The sequence below is a fragment of the Chaetodon trifascialis genome, chromosome 16, assembly GCF_039877785.1.
Source record: "Chaetodon trifascialis isolate fChaTrf1 chromosome 16, fChaTrf1.hap1, whole genome shotgun sequence".
NCBI classification, from domain to species: Eukaryota; Metazoa; Chordata; class Actinopteri; order Chaetodontiformes; family Chaetodontidae; genus Chaetodon; species Chaetodon trifascialis.
In genome coordinates, this window is record NC_092071.1 from 9,645,296 (window position 1) to 9,657,362 (window position 12,067).

The following is a 12,067-nucleotide window of genomic DNA, read 5'->3' on the forward strand; positions in this document are numbered from 1 at the left end:
TGACGCTCGAAAAGAAGTATGAAATTGCCTTCAAAATAAAACTATAGTAGTTCGTTACAGTGTTAGCAGTATATAGTTTTTAGTTGTTTCTTGCGTTATTGAAGTAAACAAGCTGAAAATGGAGCATGAAGGTTCATCTTTGCTTAAACTTTTTCGTTCTCAGAGCTTTCGTCTTCATCCGATCTGTTGTCCTGAAGAATCTCCATCATCAAAAGCAGGAATTGTACTTGAGTATCGATGTGAAAAGTAATAATGTTGTAGCATGATTGAAGAGATGGTACATGAAATGAAAATTCAGATTCCTTGAGTTCCCTAATGATATGCAACAAACTGGCTACAGAGGTGAAGGAGACAAAGTCATTTTCAAGAATATTTTTATTTTTTAGTACACTTGCAAGATGTCTGACTGGGGAGACACTGTTAACAACTTCAGGACTACTGAGGGAAAATCTGTTAAATCTGAGATTATTTCCTCCTCAACAGAAGTTCACATTTATTTTAAAAACATTTAGACCTAATGCAGGTGTACATTTCACAAATACAACTGTCATTAAAAGTTTCTACAGACAGTAGAAACATAAACATGTTCAGGTTTTTAGGTTTAGGTGCGGTTGCTATTGTAACATTACAACTGTTTCCTCAAAATTCCCACATAAAGTACATATAGATGTGTCTTTTGTATGGTTCAGTAACATTTAAACAGAAGAAAATCAAAAGTTACTGAAAGAAAAAAATGCTAATTCACTCATATCCATATCTCTAGATGATTATGCACAAACTCATATTAAGAATACTGCTTGAAAATCAAAAAGACAGCTCGTGTTTCCACATTTGAAAAATTAGACTTTAACCAGGAATTCATTTCTACCTCCGTCATAAAAACAAACCAGGATCTCAGTATACTAAGGACATGCCTCTGCAAAGTATCTCTCACTGAGATGCCAAACAAAAAAGACGTCACGCTGCATCAGTATTAGAAGTATCTTTTCTTTTACCTTACTGCCAAATAAATAGCCTAAAAGAGGTCACCAGGTCATTGTTGCAGTCAAATTTAGTGCCTACACTGTTGACAAAATGATTAAATCTGACGTAATATTAGTGATATTTGGTATTTCCCATTAATGAAAGTCCAGAGTTTTAGCTTCTTCTCTTTAACTTTTCAGTACCAAAAAACAATAGTTAAACAACAGGCAGTCATTTAATGGGCTAATTAGACCTGGAATAGAGTATTCAATGGCAATCAAAGGGTTTAGTGTCATATAAAACTCAAAAAAGATCATCTTACTGCACATTAGCAAATCAAAATATGTACAAATCTACATTAATTGGATTTCTGAATAGGCACTTTATTCAAAACAGTTCAGCCAGCCCTCAGAGTCATCTTTGATGATACAACATCACAAAGACACGGCAGTTACTTTGTTTTTGTTTTTGTTTAGAAAGAAGATTAAACCAGATGACGACAGAAAAGCCAGAAACAGACATTAGCCCTAAAAACCATGTCAGTTGATTTGGACAGTTTCATTCAGACATCAGCCACACACACACTTGTAAAATACACACACAGGGAAGCTCTAGTTTCCAAGTATAAAGTAGAAGCATGTGCTACAGTACAGGAAGGAGATATTTTAACATGCACACATGGTTAAGAATGAATATCCGCCTCCCCCGTGACTCCCCTACTGTACAACGTACCTTACGTGGGAAGAGTCGTAGTGCTTTTTTAAGAAAAGGCGCTTTCACCATCAAGCAGTCCTTTTTTTTTTTTTTAATAGGGCAAGATAATCAGTAATGTCACACAACAAAACAATAAATAAATTAATAAATAAACAAAAAAAACATTACATAGTCATTCTTTGTTCAATAAATAAACAAATAAGTGAAAAGAAGAGGCAGGCAGTGCTAGAAATTTGAATTCATGGAGACGCCCCTGGACACTGATGGAAGCAGTTTGGGTTTTTTGGCCCAACAGGATAGTTTAAGATTCAAAACTCCCAACACTGCTGCCATCACAGAGGTCGATGTCCTCGTCTACTCGCTCCCATCATGGCCAATCGCAAATGAACGGGAGGCAAATATACCGGACAGTTAGCAGTCTGTGGATGGAGAAGATTAGTAATTTCACTGTAGTGTAAGTCGTACCACAGCAGAGGGAGCTAGCCTAGATGTTAGTGTTATTGTAGGTCACCTTACGAATACTTGAAGGAGCTAGACAAATGCAGGTCCTGTAATCAGGAGCAGCTTCACCACAGAGAAAAGACTCAACTGCATATGAAACGTTTAAGAATCTCCCCGTGCAGCCAGAGGCGGTTGGGGCTGTAGAGAGCATAGATAACAGCACTGGCCTATCACCACAGTAGTACAAACTCAGGAGAAAACACTACAGCTCCATTTTTTAGCTTCCTCAGACGGCTGCTAAATGTGCATCTCGGATGATCTTTAAGTAACCTTTAAAACTTGAGGTGCACTTGATTTACAGTACCTTACCTTACATGTAGTGCATTCACATTCAAAGATACAGTAATCCACCCAAACGGTGAGTTAAATCAAGCTCGCCGCAAGTTTGTCACAAAGCTGAGACTAATTTAAGACCACGTTAGACAGAGAGGTCGTGATGTAAAAGCAGTTTGTCGTTTCAATCAAAAATCCCGACAAATCAGCTATTAGATGCCGTTTTCTTGTGATATTAAGTTATATGATTTGTGGGTTTTGAAGTTGAAAACAACAAACAGCGCAAGCCTTCTCACAATCTGTGCCTGCGAGGGTCGGAGCGTGGTGGGGAGGGTGGCGGGGGCAGGGTGACGGTGGTCGGGGGCTCCACCGGGTCATCCATGGGCAGGACCAGGCGGGTGCCCCTGATCGCCACCTCGTGTTCCGCCAAAGCTAGCTCGTGATCCAGAGCTTCGTCGGACGGGCCGCCCCCGGTGCTCGTGGTGGAGCGCTTGCGGTTGATGGTGCGGGATCCGGAGGCGTCCGTGCTGACGGTGACGTCGGCGTACATGGAGCTCACGTTAGCATCGTTGAGGATGAAGTCGGAGTCGTCGTCGTGGAGCTGACCTTCATTCTGGGGTGTGGAAATGGAAAAAGGGGGAGGGGGAAAAAAGAAAAGCAAAGAGAATGAAGAGGTGGAGATGAATACAATCACAGGAGGATATGACACCATCACATAATAGGTAAAAATGTATTTCAGACGGTCAAGAAGTTCTTGATCAGGCCTTTTAAAAGTACTACTTTAACTACAGGAAAGAAACACCAAACCTCATAGGCCTGTGGGCTGGTGAGGCATCGGGCCAGCGGTCCACAACAAGCAGGCAGAGTAGCAGTGAGAGGGGGGCCGCTGTGGGTCAGGAGGGGCTTCAGGTAGCTGGAGAAGAAGTTTTGTCAAAGGCTTTTAACAGTCTAATCGGTCAACAGTCAAATGCAGTCATGCTTTAAGATAAAGCAACTGGAATAATGTGGAACCTGGAAACCTCCTGCGCAGAGAGGTGGTCGGTGCTATTTGTTAAAGAGCACCCTCTGGTGTCCAAAGCTGAATCTAGCACCCACACTTCTGAAGACAGGGTCTTAAATACATGATCCGTGGCTAAAAGGATACTTGTGGTCAAAGTTATACCAGATCCTGAAGGGCCAGGCACTCTCATGTTTGGTGTTCCTCCGCTGTGACCCATCCAACACGGAACTCTGATGAGCAGAGCAATTTTTAATGAGGTACTGTTTCATTACTAATACATTTATTTTCACTTAAGGTTAAAAAGTAGAGATTTCAATCTACTAATTACTTACAGAAGTGTCTTGATCAGAGTCCACACCCACCCTGAGAGAGAAAAGGTAGCGACAGTGACTTGGACAGAAAAACACTGAGCAGAGGGGATGAAACAAACAGATGGCCAGCCTTACGGTATGCTCATGAAGGACAGCATGGGCATGGTGCCGCCTCCACAGATCCAGACAGTGAAGAAGACAATCAGGAGGGTGGTTGAAAACATCATCTGACGGGCGTAAGTCGCTGTGTCTCGGATGGAAAGAGCAAAGGTCATCGCCCCACGCAGACCTGGAGGAGACGAACGAAACAAGACAGTGTGAGAATGAGAAAGCTCACAAATGCTTTATACTTCCTGCATATTAAAAGGAAATGACCCCATGGGTTCAGAGTCAAAGAAAGAAGTAGAGACATGTGGGGGATTTCTATTATCGACCAGTTTCTACAGTAAATGTCAGCTGGCGTAGGGGCTGTTCTTCTAGTATTCTGCCTGAGTAGGAGTTGTTGATCTAGATATCTAGATGTTATTACATCCACTGTCACTGTTACTGTGACTGCATGTCTGTCTCTCTGTCTCTGTCTCTGTCTCTCTCTCTCTCTCTCTGACTGCATTTCTGTCTGTCTGTCTGTCTGTCTCACTCTCCCTCTCTTGCTCTTCCTCTCTCACCCAACCGGTCGAGGCAGATGGCCGCCCACCCAGAGTCTGGTTCTGCTCGAGGTTTCTGCCTGTTAAAAGGAAGTTTTTCCTCGCCACTGTCGCCAAGTGCTCGCTCATGGGGGAATTGTTGGTTTCTTTGTAGATAAAAGAGCTTGGTCTGTACCAGCTCTATATGGAAAGTGTCCTGAGACAACTTCTGTTGTGATTTGGCGCTATACAAATAAAATTGAATTGAATTGAATAGATTGACATGGGGTTACCTGCAAACATCATGACATGCTGAAAGTTGGATCCGATCTTGTTCTTGCGGCCCAGGTTGAGCAGGAAGGATAAAGGGTAGATGTTTGCCGCCCTGCCCAGAAACACAGCAATCTACACAACGCAGGGAGGTCAAGGATACAACACACTGTGAGGTTATACAGCCTGGGCGAGCTGGGATGGAAAATAATCATCTCTGGAGCATCCAAGACGGCTTTGAGTTCTCCGTTAACACCGAGCGGAGTAAAGGATACAAAGGCTCCAATGATGAACATGGGGTTGAAGACGTGCGATTGGAAGGAGAAGAGAGTCAAACCCATGTAGGAGAAGATGAAGTTCTCAGCCAGGAAGTTCAGCAGCTCGAACAGCTGATGGAGAAGAGACACACAACACACAACTGCTTGAAAACTGACCACGGAAAAATTCACATTGCGTTCATGTCCCTTTGGGTGGAAAGTTTGATCAAGTTTATCTGTCATCTCAAATTTACAGAGAAAAATGTGTTAACCACATTTGCTGTATGACTAATCACTTTGCATTAATTCTGACCACAAGTACATCTTATCTTGCACAACCAAAAAGTCCGGAAACCAAAAATCTTGCAAAATTTCCAGTTAAATAAAGTGAGTACAAGTGATCAACGATGAGCAGGATTTCCAGTTCATCCTCAATGGAGACAACAAAATAATTCATTACTTTATAACATGACTGGAACAAAACACGTGACTGCATGTCACCTGTTTGGTCCTGTCCTGAGAGTCAGGGGAGAGATTGTTGAAGGTGTAGTGAGCCTGAGTGATCCCACAGAACAGCACAGCCACCACGCCTGAGCAGACAAAAAAGAAGATTACACTGAATTTCACTCAAAACACATTGAATTATGCCAAAAGCATTTAAAAATCAGCATTATAAGGAAGGTCTGGTGATATTCTATGTGATTGTTATCATCGATAAACCAAAAGCCTGACACTGTTCCATCTATTCATCCTGCAGGCGCAGCGCGAATGAACCAACATGTCGGTAAGTTTATTTTTCTTGTTTCATCTTTTGACTGTGCCCAGACAAATCTGCAGTGCGCTAGATAATGTTAGCCAACATTAGCCTGCCAAGTTACACGCTGAATCATGTCCTATGCTGACAAGACGTTTTCTATGGCATGGGAGTGTTGATGAAGAAAGAAACGGCAAACATTGCTCAAGAAATTAGATGATGGCTATTCTCAGCTCCTTGAGCATACAGTCATAAAGGTGGACAAAAAATATTAGGCCAATTGGTCCAGGAGTATGCGAGATTAGCTGCGGACAGACACACACAACCAAAGACTAATAATAAGTCAAAATGAGATGCCACAGTTTAAACTGCACGCGTACCTGTGAACCCGCAGGCCTCAGCTAACAGAAAGGTGCTCCAGGACATGAGGAAAAAAAGAGCTGTCTCCAGCAAGGGGAAGTCCCTCAGTTTAGTGAACTTGGTCACGTGATGAAAACTGAAAGTCAAGGAGCAAAACAAGGGGCAGCACATTCACAACAACAGAAACGCAGACATGTATAAATGTGAAATTAAAGCTACACCCACGAGGACAGCCACAACCAGTTTTCTCACTCAAACGTGGCTCAAAGCTGCCCACGATTGAACAGCTAGAAGGAAACTGTTTTAAACCCTTTAGTGTTATTCTGTTTGTGCACAATATAAATTGTCATTATGTGATGGTAAGCGACAGGTGAAAGGATATGAGAGCAGTCATGACTCCAGTGGCCACACCAAGTGCAAAGGATCCACTGAAGACGCCCAGGAAGATGCCGAAGGATTTCAACAAGGCCATGGCCTCAAAGCTGTGGCTGTTGTCTCCTGCAGGCTGGTACGCCACAATGGAGCTGAGACGCAGATAGACGGAGAGAGAGTACAAGCAAAATAGAAGCATTTGCATGAAACACGGACATGAACACTAAACATCCAGACTGAACTGTAACTGAACAAATGTTGAACATGCACTCACACAATGACACAAACAGAAAGATCTTCAAGATTAAATCAGGCATCAAATCAAACCTGCAGCAACCCAAATCCAATAATGCCTGCTGTCAGGTGTTTATCTGATTTCCTATGAATTTAGAGCAAAGACTTCACACACATGGACTGGAGTTGGGTTTTACAGTCATGAAGGGGAGGAAGTTGGGGTCTTGCATGCTTAATTCCAAATGGATTTTGGATCTCTTAACACAATTTAACCATTTGTACTAATCAGTACAGGAACAGCTAATTCAGATGCTACCCCTTTAAGAGAAGTAGTGCCCAAATTATGTCAAGACCAGCAAAGCAAATCACCAGCATTCATATTCAGCAGTAATAATCCTTTTACCCAAACAGATTACCAATACTTTAAGAAAAAAAGTAGTATTTTCTGGTCATTTGCAGGAGCTATAGAGAATAAAGAAAACTGAAAAATGAATATGAAAAGGGTTGCAGTGGGGTGTGAGGGAGGGCAGTGATCATCCTAATGGGTGATGGTTCCAGGCTACATTGTAAGTAAAAGCTCTGCATCACATCCACTGAGCTGAGATGATCAGGTTCTAACACAATGACTCTGCCAGCACAACCACACCCACCCACCGGGGAGTAAATGTCTGGTTTTCTCCCAGCCATTCCTCCACCCCCTCTGGCCAGACTGGGCCATCGTCTCCTGGGGAGAGCACAGCTCCAGCCCCCCGCCTACCCTGCTTCTCCAAGCGGAGGAGAACGCTGCATACATACGTACAGGTGGACGATGAATGACATGGATGGGTGAAGGAAGGCAGGCAGTGAAATGACAGGGACTGATGTTAGTATGATTAGTGTCCATTCATGTGCAATGCACAACACAGAAAGCTGAATTCACCAAAATTAGCCTCATTACAGAACAAGTCACAAAGAACTAGAAATTAATGAATGACTTGTATGCACATTTCAAGAATTATTGGTCGCTATAATTTATTTGTCCGTGAAAATAACCCTTCCTAAAGTAATTCTAGTAGGTATCTTGCAGTTGTCCCATTTTGTTTTACTATTCCTAGGTTGCAGTTTAGCAAGGAAAAGCAGTGCACAGGGAAAGAAAAGCTAAAATTTTGCATCAAAAAGTGATTACCTTTGCAAAAACACCCACTTGATTTGTCTCACTCCGACTGTTGGAGCACTCACATGAGCTGGACAAAGGATGAATTTTTGCACAAAAAGGCGGCTGTGGATTGTTTTTGTTCTTCTTTTGAAAGCAGAAGGCTCGTATTGACCAGATCAAGGCAACTAATAACTCTTGAAATATACATATTGCTGTGTGGGCTGTGTGTGTATATTTCTGCAGCGTGTAATAAATGCTTACGATGAGAGGACGATGGCCACAGCATCATTGAGGACACTCTCCCCAAAGAGTAAAGCATAAAGGTCCACATCTACCTTTAGCTCATTGAAGATAGCCAGCACTGTCACTGAGACACAGGAGAAAAAGACACTTAAGAGTATAAGACACACAAATGCTGCACAGCAGGACAGGAGTGCACAAAGCCATCATAGAAAGTCTGTCCAATAACAGCAACTGTTAGGTGCCACACTGCTTCCATAACATACATACAGACATATACTGTATACAGGCATGTTAAGTAAAAATCTGACCTTGAAAACCATGTTTTATGGCACCTCCTACCTGGATCTGTTGCCGAAACGATGGCCCCAAAGAAGAGGCAATCAGTAAAGTAAAAATCTCCCCCCAGCTGGCCCACAACTTTCATAATGAACACAAAGCCATACATGATGAGCCTGGGAGGAAAGAAGAATGTGTACAAGTCATAAAAGACGAAAATTAGGCAACATCTTCGATCTGTTTGTTGTATTTGAGTCTGAATATAGGGCACTGTGGTAAAAGCTAAATCAATTCAGAGAGGACCAAAGAACTTACCCGATAACAAAGCAGGATATAACTGTTCCCATGAAGGCATAAGCCAGGATGGAGCCGATGTTTCTGAAGAAATGTCTCTGAGACAGACAAGGAAACAGATTTATCAAAATAGAGCCTGTCTGGTAACAGTAGTTATGCTGCGGGTAATAGAGACAAATATCACATGTGAAAATTCACATTTCAAAGACTTCATTTTTGCATTATGCTGCATGCCAATATACAGCAGAGAATAACAAGGCCTGTTCATAAATAATATTATCTCATTTGTTTAAAAAATCTGACTCTTTAATTCATATAATTAGTGTAACATCAGTCCTTTTAACCCTCTTACCCTTTTCAGACTGTAACCGGCGTGGAAGATGATGGGAGGCAGCAAAATGTTGAAAAACACTTCTGGGTCAAAGGTCACCTGAAGACAGTAGGTAATAATAGAAAGTTTTAAATGGTTATACACCTCTTTTCAAGCAATGAATTCCTTTAATTTGCCAAGATTTTTACATTATGTTTAGATGTATGTCAACCTTTGCAGAGGTTTTCATCTCTAACAGTTACTGACAAACTCTCTCAGTTAATCCATAAGACATTTTTCTGGCTTTTGCCACCTGCCAGCTGTTTATTTCATATGCTGGGTGAGAGCGGCACACCAAAAACTACCAGCTGCATCCTTCACACAATCCTCTATTGGTTCATCCCCTTGCCTTTCTCAGCATCTCGTCGTCCTGCACTTGGTGACCTTTGCCCCGGCTGACTTCCCCCTTCAGAGTGTACTCGTAGAATCGCCCGCTGACGTTGACCAGCAGAGTAGCTGGACTGGCGTTGACGGCACAGCTGAGGATCACATCGCTCATGCTCTGGGGTACATGGACGCCGAACCGCAGGATCACACCCACCAACAAGCCTTCAGGGAGGAGAACAGGAGAGAGGGAGTGAAGATAATGCAATGAGATCTGTAGCAAATATTAATAATAACCTTTATTTATATAGTACTTTTCAAAAACAAGTTTACAAGGTACTTCCCATACATAAGAGCTTCCAGATGTTATATACAGGTGTTGCTCTATTTAAAACACCTGCTCGGAATTACTTCGGTGTGCTAAATACTTCAGATTGTGGTCTTACAAAAAATATTAATTGGGTCAGATTAATTATTCTGAAAGCGATGGGCTTTATTGCGAAAGATGATGCATTCAATGGCTTCATCAAAGCAGCTTCTCACCACATACTGCAGGTGTCTGGCCACTTAAAGGTGATGGTGAGACTAATCTGATATTTTCTATTTTAACATAATTTAATTTCCAGTAATGATGATGAGTTTAATCTTATATTTTCTATTTTAACAGTATTTCATTATCAATATTGTTTTCTATTGTTTTTGACAGCTGACAGACGAGTCAGTCTAAATGACAACTCCATAATCCTTGTAGTTACTGTTAAATGTCGACAATACATATAATACTGGATGAATAATATTACTTACAAATGGTACCACCTGCTGACACTACTGACACTAACAGCACCCTGATTTATCTTATACAGGGAGCCTCCACGTACCTCGACTGTTGTCAGATTAGCTTACTGGTTAAGTTTGACAAGCTAACAGCATCATAGCCAGCTAGCATGGACGCTAACGTTAAGTTAATAGACTGACACCGACGTTAGCTAACGTTAGTAGTCTTACCATAGATCATGGCGAGTCCCGTTTCGTGCAGGAACCTAAATCGCCGGTGTTTGAACAACCATATCGTTAAAATGGTGAGTGTCAAGAGCATTATGAATATGAGTAGATTGGCACTGTCCTGTCGGTGGCTTTCCTCAGCCATCCTCTCAGTCGCGACGTTGTCCATCGCATTGCTCTCGCCTTGGCTCCCGACGAGCACGAATGTCAACAGAAAAGGCAACAACAGGAACGCTTTCGACGGTTTAACGCCAAGAAAGCGTCTCAGTGGAAGTCCCATTGTGGCTTTCTGTGAAAAGGTTACATTTGTCGTTTAATTAATACCGGTTTTGATGGGAAACTACAGCTTGGACGAGACGAGAACAAATGACAGCTTCTTCCGCAGCCGTTATCAAAACACGGAAACTTCCGGTCCTTCAAAATAAAGTCACCCCATAGCTGGCGGCAGGTGACCAGCAGTGATCCGTCATAGGGCTTGACGGATTTGTCGTTCTTACACAAGATTGCACAATGTAATCCACAAAGGGAAATATTAAAAATGCGAAACAAAGAATAAAACAAATAGTAAATATAGGGAAAATGGAATAAAACAGAACAAGAAATTTGCCATGATAATAACAAGGAAGAAAAACTTTAGAATATGATTATTTTTTTCTTAAATTATTCATAATTGGCTTAAAACTTGTGCAAGATATATAAGAAATATAGAATTGTTACCCATCACATAATATTGAGTGCAGTGATGAAATGTATGTGTATGTTACATAATCAGAATCTCAAATTAAGCATGTCTTGTTCAGGTTTTTGTTTAATGGACGACTTTTTCACTCTGTTTCTTTTCCAAATCTTTTTCACATGTTTCACCTGAACATCTAAGAAGACTGTCGTATCGATATACAAACACCTGCTATCACACACAGGCACTCCTTCACTCACACATACAGAATCAAGCTCCCAGGAAAGCCCAACAAGGGTTCCAAAGCTGCTTAGCAGCCCTCTTGGGTCTAATCTTCATTTTATACTTCATTTTGTCTTAGTCCAAGTTGCACCTTGCAGGCAATAGACATAGTATTGTGTCATCTGGATTACTGTTCAGTAATCTGGTCAAGTGCTGCCAAAAAAGAGCTGGAAAGGCGTCAGTTAGTGCAGAACAGAGCAGCATGATTACCGCTGTACTGTTCAGGTACATATCGAATGCACGCTGATCTCACCAGGCTGAAGGTTGAGGATAGGTTCAGATATACAGTGCTTCAGTAACTTAGTGAACAAATATAACAGTTTTGAAACAACCATATTGTTTGTCTTCAAAAATATGATTTTCTGGAAACACACAGTTGTCAGACAAGGCAGATGAAGAGGACGAACTCAGTAATGTATTGAGCCATGTGTCGCTGGAACAGTTTGCAATGCTTAATATCCAAAGAATCTACAGTCACAGTCATTGTTTTGCCTGTCAAGTGAATTAAATTGTTATAACTGCTTTAATATTTCACATATGTAGGGTTTTTATATCATTTTATTTTTGGGTGCAATTTGGATACCTTTGATGCATTATCAATATTGGCATATAGATTCAGCCTCAATTTCTATACATCTGCTATATCTCTGGCTAATTTTAATTTCTCATAAAGGCAAAACTACTTCTGCATTTTCAATGTAAAGAAGAAAAAAAAAAACAGGAAAAGGAGCAACAAGACCACAGTAACGTGCACACATGTACACACACACACACACACACACACACACACACACACACACAAACCCTGTCTGATTCACTGGAAACGAGGTGAG

At 41.6% G+C, this 12,067-nt stretch overlaps 1 protein-coding gene across 2 annotated transcripts; it reads right to left on the reverse strand.

The window, feature by feature from the left end:
- Positions 1-357: 357 nt before the first annotated feature.
- On the reverse strand, positions 358-10,683 carry LOC139344515 (sodium/hydrogen exchanger 6-like). 2 transcript variants are annotated; one of them, XM_070982767.1, is made up of 17 exons: positions 10,280-10,649; positions 9,300-9,499; positions 8,933-9,010; positions 8,602-8,678; positions 8,350-8,462; positions 8,029-8,134; positions 7,287-7,415; positions 6,409-6,550; positions 6,047-6,152; positions 5,414-5,502; positions 4,931-5,044; positions 4,679-4,790; positions 3,898-4,051; positions 3,784-3,814; positions 3,596-3,681; positions 3,259-3,364; positions 358-3,064 (listed from the first exon to the last, which is right to left on the reverse strand). In XM_070982767.1, the coding sequence occupies exons 1-17, from the start codon at positions 10,554-10,556 to the stop codon at positions 2,744-2,746; spliced, it is 2,241 nt and encodes a 746-aa protein (XP_070838868.1). In that variant the 5' UTR covers positions 10,557-10,649; the 3' UTR covers positions 358-2,743. The 2 variants fall into 2 exon arrangements, with proteins under 2 accessions (XP_070838868.1, XP_070838870.1); XM_070982769.1 differs by lacking the exon at positions 7,287-7,415 and having other exon boundaries at positions 10,280-10,683.
- Between the last annotated feature and the right edge of the window lie 1,384 nt (positions 10,684-12,067).

Coding starts and splice junctions, on each gene's coding strand:
- LOC139344515 (XM_070982767.1), bottom strand. CDS start 10,556: ATGGGACTTCCACTGAGACGCTTTCTTGGCGTTAAACCGTCGAAAGCG. Junction 4,052..4,678: donor GCATGTCATGATGTTTGCAG/GTAACCCCATGT, acceptor CGTCTCCTCCAG/GTCTGCGTGGGGCGATGACC. Junction 3,682..3,783: donor ACTCTGATCAAGACACTTCT/GTAAGTAATTAG, acceptor TCTGCTCATCAG/AGTTCCGTGTTGGATGGGTC.